The sequence below is a fragment of the Salmo trutta genome, chromosome 6 (assembly GCF_901001165.1).
Source record: "Salmo trutta chromosome 6, fSalTru1.1, whole genome shotgun sequence".
NCBI lineage: Eukaryota > Metazoa > Chordata > Actinopteri > Salmoniformes > Salmonidae > Salmo > Salmo trutta.
The window spans coordinates 35,533,545-35,553,537 of record NC_042962.1 but is presented as its reverse complement, the minus strand read 5'-3'; the positions used below and the strand labels follow the sequence as shown (position 1 = coordinate 35,553,537).

The following is a 19,993-nucleotide window of genomic DNA, read 5'->3' as shown; positions in this document are numbered from 1 at the left end:
CCTACTGCTCTCCAGGGCACTGAGGCACTATTCCAGCCGGTCTTCCGGCATGATGGCCTTCCGGACGATATCGTCTCCCCATGGGCCCCAATTCACATCACGGGTATGGAGAGCCTTTATAGAGAAGCTCGGGCTCACGGTCAGCCTCACTTCCGGGTATAGGCTTCAGTCCAACGGGTAGGTGGAGAGGATGAACCAGGAGCTGGGGAGGTTCCTGAGGAGTCACTGCCAGGACCGGCAGGGAAAGTGAGCACGATTCCTTCCATAGGCGGAGTACGCCCAGAATTCGTTACGTCACTCCTCCGCCGGGCTGACTCCCTTCCAGTGTGTTCTGGGTTTTCATCCAGCACTGGCTCCGTGGACCCCGGGCCAGACCGACGCTCCTGCAGTTGATGAGTGGTTCAGGCGCACAGAAGTGTGGAGCAAGGCTCATGTAAGACTCCAGTGTGCCGTCCACCATCAAAAGGAGCAGGCAGACCGCCACTGCAGTGAGACTCCCATGATCCATCCTGGGGATCGCGTCTGGCTCTCTACCAGGAACCTCCCACTCCGCCGGGCCTGCAAGAAGCTGAGTCCCCGGTTTGTGGGGCCGTTCGAGCATCTCCGGAGGGTCAACGAGGTGACGTATAAGTTACAGCTTCCCAGTGACTACCGTAGCCCACATTCTTTTCATGTCTCCCTTCTCAGGCCGGTGGTTCCTGGTCCTCTGGCTGATGCTGTCCCCCCACGACACCCTTCCCCCCCCCCCTGGACATCAAGGGAGCTCCCTCCTATGCAGTCAGATCCCTACTGGACTCCCGACATCGTGGGGGTTGGCTCCAGTACCTGGTGGACTGGGAGGGGTACGGCCCAGAGGAGCGATGTTGGGTTCCAGTGGAGGACATTCTGTATCCCAACATCATCCGTGATTTCCATCTTCGCTGCCTCTACTCCCACCCCTCCCCTCCGGTGTTCGACTTCGCAGGTTTACTAACCACCGGTCTGCTTCATCCTTGGCACTCCCTTAGGTTCCTTTCCCAGGCAGTAATGTGTCTGTTGTTCATGTCTAGACGCTACTCCTACGTTGTATCGTTCCATGTTATCTTAAACTTACCACCTGCTTCTCAACTCCCAGCATCTAGGTTACACCTGTCCCCCCACCATCACACAATTAGTTGTTTACACAATAAAACTTTTTTTTAGGCCTCCCGAGTGGTGCAGTGGTCTAAGGCACTGCATGGCAGTGCTAGCTGTGCCACTAGAGATTCTGGGTTCGAGTCCAGGCTCTATTTTAAATCGCAATCTGGGTCATGTGGGAATCATTTGAAAGCGTATTCTATTGCCAACATGCCTAGCTAAGTTATAAAATACAATCTTCAGACAGATTGTAATTTTGGTATGGATAGAATGGAGTCATGAGTGCATTCAAGTGCGTGTTCTGGAGCGAATTTTCTTCACAATATGACAAACAGGCTCATTTTGTTCAGGACAACCCTGTGCCAGGGTATAACACGTCATCCTTGTAACTGTGGAACAAACAGTGATCATAAACATTGATACTGTATATGAGAGGAGTTTCAAATATGGAAATGTGAAATGCACATTTGGACACCCGGGTGTGTGATTTGCTTGTATGACATCAAAGCGGTATTTATTATAATCCTCAATGTCTCATCTTTCAGAACAGACTCGATTTACAGCATTTCCCTCACTCAGACAACTACAAATGTGCAAAAGTTGCCCAATTAGCGGGAGGAATAGGCACATCATCTTGTAGCGCTCGGTGCGCAAGTTCAGCTGTTAGTCAAAACCCATACAGTGCTGTGAAGTGGAGAACCTGAGCTCTGATGTCATTTATAGCATTGTAATGTACAGCCACTTTATTCCAATTTAAGCGCTTAACAATGACAATATCTGCTATTTTCAACCCGTATACGGGATGACAGGGGCTGTGTGGAAAGGGATACCCTTTGTCAGTTCCATTTAGTTTTAGTTTTTTATTAGACATGTCACAAACAGCAGTTAGTCTGAAAAGTACATTCAAAATGTGCAGTTGACCATGCGTCAAAATCAAGATACCGTTTCCTCTTTTGTAACAATGTATTTTGTTGACAATTTACAAAATCAGTGATATTTCACTCGTTGAACCAACCACTCACCATCAAAACATACATACTTCAATAAGGAAATATTTTTTTAATGTAGGCTGCTGTACATATGCACAGAGGCTTTTTTTGCATTATACCTTCCATCACCATAAACTTGAATGTAATACTATTTTCCAGTACCATTTTCTCTCCAGTCCCAGTCCCGTTGAGATTAGCTTAGGTAAGGAGAGCAATTATGAAGTTGGAACAAAGGCTTGGGCCTGCATCCCAAATGGCACCCTAAATAGGGAATAAGGTGTTATTTGGGACGTAACCAGTATTCATCTGAAATAGTCATGTTAAGACTGACTGCTATTCCCTGGCATCTCCATCTCTTTCCAAGTAACTCCAGAACACGAGGGAAGAAAGGATGAGAGCAGGAAAGGGAGGAAGGTGGGGAAAAGAGGACATCTCCTTTCACTGAAAAGCCAACACTTTTACACTTATAATGAAGGCCTTTCACTAGCAGAGGCCTACCATACCAAGCACGTTAGACTAGACAATAACACACATCTGTTCTTTATCTGTACACATTAGGGAAGATCTTATGTGCATCCCAAATGGCAGGCACCCTATTCCCTATGTAGTGCACTAATTTTGACCAGGGCCTATGCATAGGGAATAGAAAGCCACTTAGGATGCAGACAGTCTTCAGATATAGCAAGTTAATTTACTGTATTATCCCCCAAACACAGGTTTGTTTTGATGCTTCCCAAAACCAGTCAAGTGACATACTGACTGACCACTGTTGATGATTGCACTAGGGTCAAAAGGTAGATCTGGAAGAAGCGGCGGGGCTCCAGTACTAGCGAGGGAGGTAGGATAGGGAGGGTGACCTGTTCACGTCCAAAATTGCACCCTATTCCCTGTATATTGCCTTACTTTTGACTGGTCAAATACTCTGGTCAAAAGTAGTGCATTATAAAGGGAAAAGAGTGCTAAAATGCAGTTCCCAGATCCAATCGTGGTGAATGTTTTCATTATAAAGTAGGGGAAATATAGCTAATACACATGCCTATGTCCCATCCAGTTGATCCAGCGGTCCCCTCCGAGAGACCCCATACATCATTTTGGGGTCTCGTCAGAGAGCCCCCATATTTAATACTGATTCTGTATCCATACCACTGAGGCTTTACATTGTACTTCACAAAATCCAGAGGTCAAGTCAACAGTCAATGTTCCACAACACTGAGAATATCCAGTTCATAGGTTCGGCTTATTATTATTCCAACACAAAGCAATGAGAGTAGTCTTTATACAGACGACCAAGCATGGTCTATATTCTACCACATGGTAGTAGGATATGGGCTTCCATTGACTTGACAGAGGGAGATCAGACCACCCAGCCAGTCACTTATTCAGTGGGTAGTTAGTTGTTGTTTGAATGATCTGGATTGAGTTGTGCTTCCTGTGTTGTGATGTCATCAGAGAAAGCCGGAAGTCACTCCAGCGGTTTCTTTAACGCCACATCAATGTATCCCACAATCCTCTTCTTCTGTTTCACTCCAGTCCAAAACAATGAAAGTCTTATTCACCAAGCTCTTGTTGTATGTAGTATGTACTTAATACTGGCCATAGGAATCCAGTATAGAACACAGTTATACCCTGTATACTCAAATCCATTGGATCACGTCACACACGGAGGGAGATCCATCCACGCCATTCACACTGCACTCCGCCCGTCGTCAATGCCATGACGACACGGTCCTAGATCCAGCCAGCTCACCAACCAACAAACCAACCAACCAACCAACCCTCTCCCCTGAAGCAACTGCACCGCCCTGCTACTCACAGCAGGAATGGCAACCAAAGTGAATGAAATCTGTATTTATTTACATCATATTCATCTCTCTCAAAATGTTAAGTGCAAAGTCATTCACTAGTTTCCTTTATTAATCTTATTACCAAATGAACAATAATTACATTTTTGTTTTTCTTTCTTTAAATTGCTGGGTCCACAGCAGCAATGTTTCAGTCACAAAAATAAGCGGTATTGGGTGAGTCTGACCAGTCACCAGACCATCCTCTTCCTCAGGAGTTTACCTCAGGTGTCGTACTTAGGTGTTTATTTTCTACCTGCCGAATATGTTCTCATACTCCAGTAAGATGAGCTCAACAATCTGGTTCTGATAGACCATGTGAACAGCGATGTTTCCCGTCTCCGTCTCAGGTCTGAGCAGGGTGGGGCCGAAAACGATCGCTACACTCTGGGTCGTCATACGGTTGGCCTCTCCATGGTCAATCACCCTGAAGAGAGAGAGGAAGGCGAGAGGAGGAAAGAGTGGGATACAGGGACGGACTGCGAGCAGAAATCTGCCAGGCATTTCCAACACAAAGGCACATTTTTTCCTTGAGGCCCCCATTATTAGCCAAATAATGATCATTATGTGCAAAACCCCCAATTTAGACAGGCCCACTGGGCTAAAGATGGACCAGAACCATCTGGCATTTTCCCGAACTGCCCTATGGTCTGTCCGTTTTGGTGAAATAGGCATATCATTTAGAAAACACATTACAGATGTTGGCTGGTCAACAAAGGGATCAGGTATACGCTGGAGACAAAACGTATATAACATTTATTAAGTAAGCTACTGCTAGTATTCGAAAAACATAAGATGCAAAATACAATATTAAACAACGTCAGGTAATATCGCTGCTTTTCAATGGAAATCAAAATCCTTGCATACAGAAACGCTGCTCCACACAATAACATTATTCATTGGAAAACCCAATTAAATCCCCTTGTCTCATATACATAGGTAGCATCCCAAATGGCACCCTATTCCCCATATAGTGCACTACTTTTGACCAGAGCCCTGGTGAAAAGTAGAGCACTATGTAGGGAATAGGGTGTCATTTGGGATACACTTCCATATAGACAAAATGTCACACAATACATTTCCTAGAAGAAACACCAGATCTAAAGGTATTGCATTATGGCAAACACAGGGCCATATGAATGCAAATAGTGCTTAGGCAAATGTCATTCTGAACATGCTGTATGATATAGCCCCGAGCTCCAATGGGCTGAGAATCTACCCCGAACCCTACTTATATGTCCCCTGGTCCTGTGTACCTCAGACACATCAATCTGAGAGTAAGTCAACAAACTAAGGTAGTAGTGAGGACTGACAGGCTACTGTAGGTTATTGATTGAAAAAGAACAGACAAACAATATAGAGTCCCAAGCAAAACGGACAATATGTGGTAAATAAACATAATATATTATATTACCCAGAAGAAGGCACTGTATGCTCAAACATTGGTGCTTTTACCTATTAAATCCATGGGAGCATATGCAACTTCTTACATTTCTTTCATAGGTAAATAGGTAAAAATCCTCTTAAAACTAGCCTGATCTCCGCTTTTGTCTGGGCTTGATGTGAACAGCCAATAATACACTTGTTAGCCACTCTAGCATGGCGGTGAAAAATGGTGTTTCAAAAAGAAAGTATGCAAGTCCAAAATGCAAGACTTAAGACAAAAAATGGTCAGAAAAAAATTAATATATAACGGTTTTACTTGAGGACCAAAATATTGGCTGCGGCGTCATACAGGTTGCAAAATAGTTAGGAAGAGATTTTCGGTGTGCCGATTCCGTGGCACATGGTTTATGAACTGATAACGCAAAACAACTCTTGATTCAAAACTTTTGAAATGAAACAAAATTCTGGTCACAAACAATGTTATTGATATGGGGCATATAACCATCTCTGCTCTGCAGATTTTGCTACAAATAGACAGAATCACCAGATCACTTATTTTGGTATTGCCCCTGAGAGTAGCTGAGTGGTGGGTTTAAAAGCTCATGTTCTATAATAGTTATGACTGAAAACAGAATGTATAAGTACTATCTACAGTTGAAGTCAGAAGTTTACATACACCTTAGCCAAATACATTTAAACTCAGTTTTTCACAATTCCTGACATTTAATCCTAGTAAAAATTATCTTTCTTAGGTCAGTTAGGATCACCACTTTATTTTAAGAATGTGAAATGTCAGAATAATAGTAGAGAGAATTATTAATTTCAGTTTGTATTTCTTTCATCACATTCCCAGTGGGTCAGAAGTTTACATACACTCAATTAGTATTTGGTAGCATTGCCTTTAAATTGTTTAACTTGGGTCAAACCTTTTGGGTAGCCTTCCACAAGCTTCCCACAATTAGTTGCGTGAATTTTGGCCCATTCTTCCTGACAGAGCTGGTGTAACGGAGTAAGGTTTGTAGGCCTCCTTGCTCGCACACACCTTTTCAGTTCTGCCCACAATCCTTTCTATAAGATTTAGGTCATGGCTTTGTGATGGCCACTCCAATACCTTGACTTTGTTGTCCTTAAACCATTTTGCCACAACTTTGGAAGTATGCTTGGGGTCATTGTCCATTTGGAAGACCCATTTGCGACCAAACTTTAACTTCCTGACTGATGTCTTGAGATGTTGCTTCAATATATCCACAACATTTTCCTCCCTCATGATGCCATCTATTTTGTGAAGTGTACCAGTCCCTCCTGCAAGAAGGCACCCCCACAACATGATGCTACCACCCCCGTGCTTCACGGTTGGGATGGTGTTCTTCGGCTTGCAAGCCTCCCCCCAATGGTCATTATGGCCAAACAGTTCTATTCTTGTTTCATCAGACCAGAGGACATTTCTCCAAAAAGTACGATCTTTGTCCCCATGTGCAATTGCAAACCATAGTCTGGCTTTTTTATGGCGGTTTTGGAGCAGTGGCTTCTTCCTTGCTGAGCGGTCTTTCAGGTTATGTCGATGTAGGACTCGTTTTACTGTGGATATAGATACTTTTGTGCCTGTTTCCTCCAGCATCTTCACAAGGCCCTTTGCTGCTGTTCTGGGATTGATTTGCACTTTTCGCACCAAAGTACGTTCATCTCTAGGAAACAGAATGCGTCTCCTTCCTGAGCGCTATGACGGCTGCGTGGTCCCATGGTGTTTATACTTGCGTACTATTGTTTGACGTTTGATGAACGTGGTGCCTTCAGGCTTTTGAAATTGCTCCCAAGGATGAACCAGACTTGTGGAGGTCTACAATTTATTTTCTGCGGTCTTAGCTGATTTCTTTTGATTTGCCCATGATGTCAAGCAGAGGCACTGAGTTTGAAGGTAGGCCTTGAAATACATCCACAGGTACACCTCCAATTGACTCGAATGATGTCAATTAGCCGACTTCAACTGTATCTCGATGTAATGTGTATAAAAAGATCAAATTACTTTATTCTTGCTATGTAACAAGTGTAAAAATAAATAAAATGCCATGTATGTAAAATGTGTGTAGAATGTACAAAACAAAGTATATTTTTGTCCTCCGAAGAGAGAGGGAAGGCGGATGGGCTAAAAAAACTATTAAAAAAAACTATCAATATTTTCCCCGTTTTCTTTCTCCCTCCTCCTCGCTGCCTCCTTGTCTCTAGTTTAGGAGAAAATCAAAGCCTTTGCAGCCTGAATAGAGAATGCTTTATGTACGAACTGGTCACAGGGGGACATGAGTGTATTACCGACTGTGCACATCAAGCCCAGACAATAGTGGAGATCCATAAAGCCCGCTAGCGGCTTCCCAGGCTACTCTTAAACAGACTAGCACAATGAATTATGAGCTGGGTCTTGTCATCCATCAGAGAGTATTGACTTTAGCTTAGCAGAAATGTAGGATTCTTTTTGCTTACCTTCTGAGATGCTTGAAGAGGCATTGCATTGTGTCGTGATTCGGTTTTGGCAAATGCTTGATTAAGTCTTTTATCAAATTCACTCGGTGCTTGTAGTCTGAGCATTCTGGAACAGAGGGAAAAATGTAAAACCATTAATTTCATTGCATATGTAGAAACACAGCATTTACATGGTCCTGATTAGGGTTGCAAATGAAGGGTATATTACTGGAAACGTTCTAAGTTTACCAGTAAACTATCAAAATGTTGGTAACTTTCAAGGATTTTATGTAATTTATCACAATACATCTAGTGGCCCTTTTGGGTACTTCAGATTATCACAAGTGTCTGTAATTATCTCTGGCCCACTTTGTGGCCTTATCACATGTAAAATATATAAAATAATCAAACAAGATCATTTTCAAATAAAAAATAGAATGACAAAGCTGTAAAAAATGATCCTAAATATAAACCAGCAATTTAGTGAATACCTTCGGTGCTTAATATGAGGGTTTGTGCATGAATATTTATTTATTTATTTAATGTCAATATGTCTTTGTTGTAAATGTTTCGGAGCCAAACTAGTGGCAGTTGTAAAAACAAAGTCAATAGTTGGAAGAGTTAATTGAAAATAATTCCATTGTTGATTCTATGCTTTTTTCATTAATAGGACTATTTTCTCTTGAACCATATGATTTAACCAATAGAAACTCATGGACAATATATACAAAGATATAAAAATATTATACTGTATATGAATACATTTATTAAACGACCAAAGTTACCATAGATTTCCATAAATTACCTTACATTCCGGTAACTTTGGTAAATTACCGTAGCTTTGCAACCCTAATCCTTAATCTTAATACATTTTTGTGAATTCAAATGATAAGGGTGCCATCTTGTGGATACATTTAAAACAACACACATTTGGAATCACCCAAAATAAAGTGGTAAATTCAGCATATGAAGTCAATTATGTCTTAATAGGCATTGTCTTTAGGCAAACCATCAAACCTTGATTTTACCATTATAAATAGTGGCTCAGTAGACAGGCATATAATGTATACGTCATAGAATTAGGAATTAGAATAGGAATTCGTAATTTAATAGGATCTCTATGGTATATGTGTTGCACAGTACAGTGTTTGTTATACAGCACAGTGAAGTCTAACAGTGTAGTCAAGTGTGTTACTACTCACTGATGGCATTGATAAAGTCGTTGAAAGAGTCGTAGGTGAAAAGGGGCTCAGGCAGCTCTCTGAATAACATCTTCAGGGCTCCTGTAGTCACGTGGATGTCTTCCCACTTACTGTCATCCAGCTCTACCTTCTCATCTGGAACACACACAAATAAGGTTCTCTTTTAGTACTATTCCATTTGTTCCATGGACAATTCCACTGGTTCCAAAAGAAAACCACAACTATTTTTGCCCTACCGTGATTGACAGCAAAGCGCAGCTTCTGTATCACAGCTAGGTTCCCACTCACTCTGTATATCCCATCTATACTCAGACCTGCAGAAGAGAGGACAGGGTCAGAGACACAAAGACAAGAGGACAGAGGAGGGGGAAAGAGAAAGATACAGAGACAGCATTATAACTCATTCAGTACACATCATGGAAACAAAATGGCTAATTTTAAAAGGCAGAAAGAGGGAACAGAAACAGAGAGGTCATACCTGTGTTTTCCACGTGGTCGATGCACATGGTGACAAAAGTGGGCACCGAAGTGTTCTCCCTCTGACACAGGCTGCTGAGGCTGCAGCCAAACACCTGGTCTGTGGCACAACACAAATCAAGAGAAGTATATTTTAAATAACAAATAAAGAGAGAGACAGGCATGTCAAATATCACCTTTATAGGAACTGGCTTGCAGTGAGGCCATCCATACCTTTAATGTAGCCCTTGTCTCTGACGGCCTGGTAGGTGGGTCGGCGGGTCAGGAACTTCTTCAGCTTTACTCTGGTCTTCTTCTGGTCCGAGGAGTCCATACTCACAGACGTCTTCATCGCTGAAACCATATGGAGGAAAATTACTAAACAGGTACTAAGAGGGCATTTGGTGACACAACCTTTTTAGATCACTGACACGCAAACAAACACGCAAACATTCTCACACGCACGCACACACACGCAAGCGCGCCAGTGTTAATTCAGATTTAGTCTAGTCTTTGTCATTTTGACCAAAATATCATTAAGTCGTAGTCACATTTTTTGTCATTTCAATAATGATTTAGTCTAGATATTTTCAAAATTATAAAAACAGTGGGCCATTTTAGTCAACTAAATGTCCTTTCATTTTAGTCCCATTTCAGTCACATCACATTTGTATTGGTTCATTAACTTATAGTAAACATAAATCACTGACTTCCATGTGCACAAACATACATAGCCTGGTCCTACCAACATATGTTTAAATTCTCTTCCCCAAAGCAGAAACATTTTAAACATACAGTATAAGTCAAAAGTTTGGACACCTGCTCATTCAAGGGTTTTTATTTATTTTACAATTTTCTACATTGTGGAATTATAGTGAAGACTTCAAAACTATGAAATAACACATATGGAATCATGTAGTAACCAAAAAAAGTGTTAAATCAAAATATATTTTAGATTCTTCAAAGTAGCCACCCTTTGCCTTGATGACAGTTTTGCACACTCATGGCATTCTCTCAGCCAGCTTGACCTGGAATGCTTTTCCAACAGTCTTGAAGGAGTTCCCACATATGCTGAGCACTTGTTGGCTGCTTTCCCTTCACTCTGCGGTCCAACTCATCCCAAACCATCTCAACTGGGTTGAGGTCGGGTGATTGTGGAGGCCAGGTCATCAGATGCAGCAGTCCATCACTCTTCTTCTTGGTCAAATTACACAGCCTGGAGGTGTGTTGGGTCATTGTCATGTTGAAAAACAAATGCGTCTCTGCGTCTCACAAAGACATGACGGTTGGAACCAAAAATCTCAAATTTGGACTCATCAGACGGAAGGACAGATTTCCACTGGTCTAATGTCCATTGCTCTAACGCCAAAGTCTCCTCTTCTTATTGGTGTCCTTTAGTAGTGGTTTCTTTGCAGCAATTCGACCATGAAGGCCTAATTCACACAGTCTCCTCTGAACAGTTGATGTTGAGATGTGTCTGTTACTTGAACTCTGAAGAATTTATTTGGGCTGCAATTTCTGAGGCTGGTAACTCTAATGAATTTATCCTCTGCAGCAGAGGTAACTTTGGGTCTTCCTTTCCTGTGGCGGTCCTCATGAGAGTCAGTTTCATCCTAGCGCTTGATGGTTTTTGCCACTGCACTTGAAGAAACTTTACAAGTTCTTGAAATGTTCCATATTGACTGATCTTCATGTCTTGAAGTAATGATGGATTGTCGTTCTCTTTGCTTATTTGAGCTGTTCTTGCCATAATATGGACTTGGTCTTTTACCAAATAGGGCTATCTTCTGTATACCACCCCTACCTTGTCACAACACAACTGATCGGTTCAAACACTTTAAGAAGGAAATAAATTACACAAATTAACTTTTATCAAGGCACACTTGTTAATTGAAATGCATTCCAGGTGACTACCTCATGAAGCTGGTTGAGAGAATACCAAGAGTGTACAAAGCTGTAATCAAGGCAAAGGTTGGCTACTTTGAAGAATCTCAAACATATCTTTTGATTTGTTTAACACTTTTTTTGGTTACTACATGATTCCAGATGTGTTATTTCATAGTTTTGATAAAGAAAAACCCTGGAATGAGTAGGTGTGTCCAAACTTTTGACTGGTACTGCATATAATAATAATATTATATAAGAATTATTTGTCCATGCAAATTCCTAATTCAGCCTACACAGATATTGCACATTACATACAAAACAAACAGACACACACAATCAGAGAGAGAGACTAGATGGTGCCGCAAAGTATTGGCAAAGTAGTATGGGTTGCACCTCCATCACTTGGTCACGTCATTGCCATTGTTATCAATGTTCCACAGATGCCGCAGCCACATTGATGTCCAAAAGTAGAACAGGGGCTAATGACTGTTTCGCCCAGTGATGTAGTTGAGTCACTAAATCTTGATTCCCCTGCGCTCGAGTCCAAGTCAGAATCACCAATGCTCAAGTCACGAATCGAGTCACGAGTCCCAATTTCTGAAGTCCGCGTCCCAGTGCTGTAGTCCTGGTCCAAGTGCTCAAGTCTGATTCACTGGGTCCACATTAAGTCAAAATAAAGTTATTTACCCAGATATAGCATAGTAGCAAGAGGAATTTAGTCAATACATTTTTTGCCATCTCTTTTCCTTTCTTTCTGTGCCACCAAATGTTTGCATATAGGCTACTGGTGATGTTACCATGGCCCCATTCACTTAAAAAACATTCTTGAATGTTGCAGATAGAAATTCCATGAATAGAGCCAACATTATTCCTTATTCAACATATCAGAGAGGCATGTTTGTTCTACATAGCCTATTTCTTTCTTGCTGAACGCGCCCCAGGTTGTTAGCTTGTGGTAGCTAATGAAGTAACATGACTGAACAAGGTGTAGCCTAAACAATGGTTAACCTCTCTAGGGTAGGGGGCAGTATTTGCACGGCCGGATAAAAAAACGTACCCGATTTAATCTGGTTATTACTACTGCCCAGAAACTAGAATATGCATATAATTATTGGCTTTGGATAGAAAACACCCTAAAGTTTCTAAAACTGTTTGAATGGTGTCTGTGAGTATAACAGAACTCATATATGGCAGGCAGAAACCTGAGAACATTCCTTACAGGAAGTGCCCTCTCTGACCATTTCTTGGGCTTCTACACTCTCTTTATTGAAAACTGAGGATCTCTGCTGTAACGTGACACTTCCTACGGCTCCCATAGGCTCTCAGAAGGCGGCAAAACGCTGAATGATGTCTTTGCAGGCCCTGGCTGAAAAACAGTAGCGCATTTGGATAATGGTCGATCAGAGAACAATGAGACTGAGGCGCGTGCACGAGGCGACACCATGTTTTTATTTTTTCGTCTTTGAACGTAAACAGGGTTTCCCGGTCGGAATATTATCGCTTTTTTACAAGAAAAATCGCATAAAAATTTATTTTAAACAGCGGTTGACATGCTTCGAAGTACGGTAATGGAATATTTAGAATTTTTTTGTCACGAAACGCGTCGGGCTCGTCACCCTTCGTCACCCTTCGGATAGTGTCTTGAACGCACAAACAAAACAGAGGATATTTGAACATAACTATGGATTATTTTGAACCAAACCAACATTTGTTATTGAAGTAGAAGTCCTGGGAGTGCATTCTGACGAAGAACAGCAAAGGTAATCACATTTTTCTAATAGTAAATCGGAGTTTGGTGAGGGCCAAACTTGGTGGGTGTCAAATTAGCTAGCCCGTGATGGCTGGGCTATCTACTCAGAATATTGCAAAATGTGCTTTTGCCGAAAAGCTATTTTAAAATCGGACATAGCGATTGCATAAAGGAGTTCTGTATCTATAATTCTTAAAATAATTGTTATGTTTTTTGTGAACGTTTATCATGAGTAATTTAGTAAATTCACCGGAAGTTTGCGGTGGGTATGCTAGTTCTGAACGTCACATGCTAATGTAAAAAACTGGTTTTTGATATAAATATGAACTTGATTGAACAAAACATGCATGTATTGTATAACATAATGTCCTAGAAGTGTCATCTGATGAAGATCATCAAAGGTTAGTGCTGCATTTATAGCTGTGGTTTTGTTTTTTGTGACATTATATGCTAGCTTGAAAAATGGGTGTCTGATTATTTCTGGCTGGGTACTCTGCTGACATAATCTAATGTTTTGCTTTCGCTGTAAAGCCTTTTTGAAATCGGACAGTGTGGTTAGATTAACGAGAGTCTTGTCTTTAAAATGGTGTAAAATAGTCATATGTTTGAGAAATTGAAGTAATAGCATTTCTAAGGTATTTGAATAACGCGCCACGGGATTCCACTGGCTGTTGAGTAGGTGGGACGATTTCGTCCCACATACCCTGGAGAGGTTAACGGTCAGGTCCGCAAGTAGCCTAGTTTTAGAACGGCCTGTGATATGCTTTATGAATGTAAAATCCGCCAATGCACGATAGAAAGAAAAAACCTTAGCGCCATGGGTCATGTCTTTGCAACGATAGCCTAAGGGCTAGAATCAAGCCATTTTCTCTGAGGAAAAGAGGGAGAAGTGGGAATTGAAGTGGGAAAAGTGGGAGGGTTGAGTGAGACTACAAATTCAAAGACAGCCTACTTTTCCAGAGCCTAATCAAAGGAGAGAAAACATAGCTAGACTGTTGTTTTACTATTAAACTCAATGCTGCTATTGTTTTTAATTTTGTTAAGCAGCTTGTGTTTCTTAACCAGGCACAGGGTCGCTACAGTGGGGCAAAAAAGTATTTAGTCAGCCACCAATTGTGCAAGTTCTCCCACTTAAAAAGATGAGAGAGGCCTGTAATTTTCATCATTGGTACACGTCAACTACGACAGACAAAATGAGGAAAAAAATCCAGAAAATCACATTGTAGGATTTTTAATGAATTTATTAGCAAATTATGGTTGAAAATAAGTATTTGGTCACCTACAAACAAGCAAGATTTCTGGCTCTCACAGACCTGTAACTTCTTCTTTAAGAGGCTCCTCTGTCCTCCACTCGTTACCTGTATTAATGGCACCTGTTTGAACTTGTTATCAGTATAAAAGACATCTGTCCACAACCTCAAACAGTCACACTCCAAACTCCACTATGGCCAAGACCAAAGAGCTGTCAAAGGACACCAGAAACAAAATTGTAGACCTGCACCAGGCTGGGAAGACTGAATCTGCAATAGGTAAGCAGCTTGGTTTGAAGAAATCAACTGTGGGAGCAATTATTAGGAAATGGAAGACATACAAGACCACTGATAATCTCCCTCGATCTGGGGCTCCACGCAAGATATCACCCCGTGGGGTCAAAATGATCACAAGAACGGTGAGCAAAAATCCCAGAAGCACACGGGGAGACCTAGTGAATGACCTGCAGAGAGCTGGGACCAAAGTAACAAAGCCTACCATCAGTAACACCATCAGTAACACAGTAACTCAAATCCTGCAGTGCCAGACGTGTCCCCCTGCTTAAGCCAGTACATGTCCAGGCCCGTCTGAAGTTTGCTAGAGAGCATTTGGATGATCCAGAAGAGGATTGGGAGAATGTGATATGGTCAGATGAAACCAAAATATAACTTTTTGGTAAACTCAACTCGTCGTGTTTGGAGGATCCAAAGAACACCATACCTACTGTGAAGCATGGGGGTGGAAACATCATGCTTTGGTGCTGTTTTTCTGCAAAGGGACCAGGACGACTGATCCGTGTAAAGGAAAGAATGAATGGGGCCATGTATCGTGAGATTTTGAGTGAAAACCTCCTTCCATCAGCAAGGGCATTGAAGATGAAACGTGGCTGGGTCTTTCAGCATGACAATGATCCCAAACACACCGCCTGGGCAACGAAGGAGTGGCTTCGTAAGAAACATTTCAAGGTCCTGGAGTGGCCTAGCCAGTCTCCAGATCTCAACCCCATAGAAAATCTTTGGAGGGAGTTGAAAGTCCGTGTTGCCCAGTGACAGCCCCAAAACATCCCTGCTCTAGAGGAGATCTGCATGGAGGAATGGGCCAAAATACTAGCAACAGTGTGTGAAAACCTTGTGAAGACTTACAGAAAACGTTTGACCTGTGTCATTGCCAACAAAGGGTATATAACAAAGTGTTGAGATAAACTTTTGTTATTGACCAAATACTTATTTTCCACCATAATTTGCAAATACATTTATAGAAAATCCTACAATGTGATTTTCTGGATTTTTTTTTCTCATTTTGTCTGTCGTAGTTGACGTGTACCAATGATGAAAATTACAGGCCTCTCTCATCTTTTTAAGTGGGAGAACTTGCACAATTGGTGGCTGACTAAATACTTTTTTGCCCCACTGTAACTAGAAGGCTGGTAGTGACTGGTTAGCTACAGGGAAGCAAGAGTTGCCTGCGCAATGTGTATCATCTGAGGCGGAGCCGGTCTGCCCACACTCATCGGTTGCTCCCCCGCAACTCACCAGCTGTGATGTGTCCTTCCCAATGCTGAACAGAATTGCGCTGCACATCTATGCTGCTAATATTAATTGTGCTTATCAATGAAAAGCTCTCACTCGCTCTAAAAACTATTGTCCAGTCCATTTAGTAGTCAGAGGTAATTTTGTCTCATCTCGTTTTAGTCAACAGAAATGAAAATACATTTTTGTTTGGTTATAGTACTTTCTTTATCCATTTTGCCACTGAAGAATTCGGAATATTTCAGTCACTTTTTGTTGACAAAACTAACACTGACGCGTGAGCGCCACACACACAGTGTATTTAGTCAAGGAACCTCTGTTTTTCTTGGAGTCTCTGTGGTCTTTCTCCTTGTCTTGTTTTTCTGCACCGGGGGACTCAGGCATGTCCTCCTCTAAGGCTTCATCTGACTCCCATGCCTGTCCACACACACAAACACCACAAGTTATTCAAATCAGCCTGGATCACCTCTGCCGTGAAAGGGAGTGGTACTGAACAGATTACAGATAAATGCATACATTTCAGAAGCCCCTCGTTGTGGATGTTGACAAACCTGACTTGTACTTTACAGAGGTGTGGTACCGTAACTACTATGACGAGAACTGAGAAGATAGATAGGCTGAGAAGAGCGGTCCACTCACATGTGTACTGATGGTGTCTGTCAGGACTCGGTACCAGTCGTTGATGACGCTGTCGATCTCTGATTGGATCAGCAGCTCCGTCCCCTGACGGGTCTTCAGCTCAATGACGTGCTTCTTGCTGGACTTATCCTTCGAGGCCCAATCAACTGACCCCCCTCTGAGATCCACAGTGAATTCTGGCTTCGACTGGTTACCCCCAAACTTCTACAAGGAAATCAACATTCAGACAATCAATCAGATGAGAGCTGGTTTTCCAGATCAAGGATAGTAATATTGGTAAATCTTTCATGAGTACTTTCCCACCCTTATTATTACAAGTTGCATTAAAAACAACAAAAGCAGTGTTAGGTTACAAGTTACTGTGTTATAGTTATGCATCAGTTATTAAGTGCTAGGTTTACTTGAATATAAACACAGATGATCATATTCACACCACTGTGTTAAAAGCTGGATATTTAGTACTGTATTATTGTGAAGTTAAATTGTTATCACATTTTATCACATATTTTAAAGCACTGTATGCATTTTTACACCACCTTTTTACACCACATGTTTACACCACCTTTATCTAAGAAACAGCTGCTCTATTTTCTTTTTCAAATATTGTTTTAAAAATAGAAACTCAATCATGTATTCTTCATTCTTTGGAACACACTTTAGTTTTTACAAACATCCCCTCTCTGGCAAACTGGGGAAACCAATCAAGACGATTCAATCTTCAAATCATGATATCAGGAAAAAGAATCCAGAGGGAGCGCATGCCTGAAACTCAAAATTCCCTCCCACCCCCTTGATCACCCAATCAGATGAGGTTATGAGCAGCAGGCAGGGGATAGGACAATGTAAGTATGATGGACAGGCAGAGGGACAAATGGGAGACATGCACAAGGACAGAGGAGACATACAGTGGCAGCCTTGGAACGCTCATGGACAGAGTGGACATAGGAGACAGCTGGGCGAGGCTTGACCGAACGCTTCCAGTTGGCCAGCAGAGTGAGCAGCAGCTCAGGGATGGAGCCACTACGGTAGTAGGACTTTTGATGAGGAGAGGAAAGAGGAGAGGAGAGGAGGAAGGAGAGGTAAGAGGGAGGGAAGGATGGCAAATGAGAAATAAAGAGTCACAGACTGATGAAAGAGCAAATAGGAAGAGGTATGGTGTACTACTACTAAATGGAGATAGACAGCCAGCCAGGTAGTTCTTAGGCACTACAACTACCACCCTCCTTTTGAGGTAAAAATAATCCTGCAGGTTATTGGAAAAGTAAGGGAGGCAATTAGCCCAAATGTATTTATTTTTTAATCAAAAAATGTACTTCAACTGTACAAACTCTGCCACATTCTGTCACCCAAGATGGTTCCTAACAAGGCGGCTGATGAGGTACGTACCCAGCTGGTGCCACTCCCCTGTCCTTTAGCGAAGAGCAGCGAGGAGCCCTGTAGCACCGTCCACGACGATGTCCAGTTCTTTCTGTTTGAACCATTTCACAACACAACAATTTATCAACCATCAATCACTTCACAACACAACCCTTTATTAACCATCAACCAAGTCAGAACACAACTATTTTCAACCACGTCCCAACACAACCATTTATCAACCATCAGTCTGTCCATTATTTCAACAAAGAATCAATAAAAAAAATTGATTTGTCTTGTTTGTATGATTCTGTATTATCCTCCAATTTCCTCATAAAAGAATGATAACATTCTCTAATCTACAAGATCTTTATAATGCATCTTCTCTACCTGACTTTTTTGCCATTCTCAGTTATTTTGGTGACGTTGAGGACTCCACACTTCTCAGAGGGCTGTGGAGAGAGACAGACAGGAGACAAACACAGTCAGTCCCAGGTAGTACAAACACACGACACACATACTGCAAAAAAAAAGTGAAATCGAAGCAAGCCTAAATATCGTATGTTATATTAATTAACTTAAAATGTTGTTTTTTCATATCAAGCTAATTTATCTAATGTCATTGGCAGATCATTTTGCTTATTTTAACATAACATATTTAGTAAAAGTAATTTATCTTATTTCAAGATATTTTTTGTCATAAGGTAAAATATCTTGAAATAAGAATAAAAGAAATGTATTAACAATTTTTGTAGGTAAATATATATAGATTTTTTAAAATTTAACTAGGCAAGTCAGTTAGAACTTAAGAACAAACTCTTATTTACAATGACGGCCTACCCCGGCCAAACCCAGACAATGCTGGGTCAATTGTGCGCCGCCCAATCCGCTCAATCCTGGCCGGATGTGATACAGCCTGGATTTGAACCAGGGACTGTTGTAACACCTCTTGCACTGAGATGCAGTGCCTTAGACCGCTGCGACACCTGGGAGCCCAAATCTGCCAATGACGTTTTATAATTTAGCTGTTTAAAAAAAAAATATATACGCACACACACAAATTATAATAATAATAATTTTAAGTGAATTATCACTCAATATAAGATATTTAGGCTTACTTACATTTAACTTTTTGCAGTGCACACACACACACACACACACACACACACACACACACTAGAGGTCGACCGATTAATCAGAATGCCTGATTAATTAGGGCCGATTTCAAGTTTTCATAACAATCGGTAATCTGTATTTTTGGCCACCGATTTGCCACCTTTATTTAACTAGGCAAGTCAGATTAAGAATACATTCTTATTTTCAATGACGGCCTAGGAACGGGGGTTAACTGCCTTGTTCAGGGGGGATTCGTTTTTGCAACCTTCGGTTACTAGTCCAACGCTCTAACCACCTGCCTTACATTGCACTCCACGAGGAGCCTGCATGGCAGGCTGATTACCTGTTACGCGAGGGCAGCAAGAAGCCAAGGTAAGTTGCTAGCTAGCATTAAACTGATCTTATAAAAAACTATCAATCTTAACATAATCACTAGTTAACTACACATGGTTGATGATATTACTAGTTTATCTAACGTGTCCTGCGTTGGAGATAATCGTTGCGGTGCCTGTTAATTTCTCATTGAGTCACAGCCTACTTCGACAAATGGGTGTTGATTTAACAAGTGCATTTGCGAAAAATGCACTGTCGTTGCAACAATGTACCTAACCATAAACATCAATGCCTTTCTTTAAAATCAATACACAAGTATATATTTTTAAACCTGCATATTTAGTTAATATCACTGCTCTTGCGTTCATTGCCTGGCTCGTTGCAAACTAATTTGTCAGAATTTTACGTAATTATGACATAACATTGAAGGTTGTGCAATGTAACAGGAATATTTAGACTTAGGGATGCCACCCGTTAGATAAAATACGGACCGGTTCCGTATTTCACTGAAAGAAAAAAATGTTTTGTTTTCGAGATGATAGTTTCCAGACTCGACCATATTAATGACCTAAGGCTCGTATTTCTGTGTTTATTATATTATAATTAAGTCTATGATTTGATAGAGCAGTCTGACTGAGCAGTGGTAGGCACCAGCAGGCTCGTAAGCATTCATTCAAACAGCACTTTC

The 19,993-nt window shown here is 41.4% G+C and overlaps 1 protein-coding gene across 4 annotated transcripts in view; it reads right to left on the bottom strand.

Moving 5' to 3' along the window:
* Window positions 1–1,956: 1,956 nt before the first annotated feature.
* The window catches only part of LOC115195875 (rho GTPase-activating protein 12), a 50,713-nt gene continuing 32,676 nt past the window's right edge, over window positions 1,957–19,993 (bottom strand). For 3 of the 4 annotated variants that reach the window (XM_029756199.1, XM_029756201.1, XM_029756200.1), the window contains 11 exons: window positions 18,247–18,308; window positions 17,887–17,968; window positions 17,406–17,534; window positions 16,501–16,704; window positions 16,176–16,278; window positions 9,679–9,798; window positions 9,467–9,565; window positions 9,225–9,302; window positions 8,989–9,123; window positions 7,808–7,913; window positions 1,957–4,373 (listed from right to left, as the gene is read on the bottom strand). In XM_029756199.1, the coding sequence (XP_029612059.1) occupies window positions 4,199–4,373; window positions 7,808–7,913; window positions 8,989–9,123; window positions 9,225–9,302; window positions 9,467–9,565; window positions 9,679–9,798; window positions 16,176–16,278; window positions 16,501–16,704; window positions 17,406–17,534; window positions 17,887–17,968; window positions 18,247–18,308 (1,293 nt within the window). In that variant the 3' untranslated portion in view covers window positions 1,957–4,198. The remainder of the gene's footprint in view (window positions 4,374–7,807; window positions 7,914–8,988; window positions 9,124–9,224; window positions 9,303–9,466; window positions 9,566–9,678; window positions 9,799–16,175; window positions 16,279–16,500; window positions 16,705–17,405; window positions 17,535–17,886; window positions 17,969–18,246; window positions 18,309–19,993) is intronic. The other variant, XM_029756202.1, reaches the window with a different exon arrangement.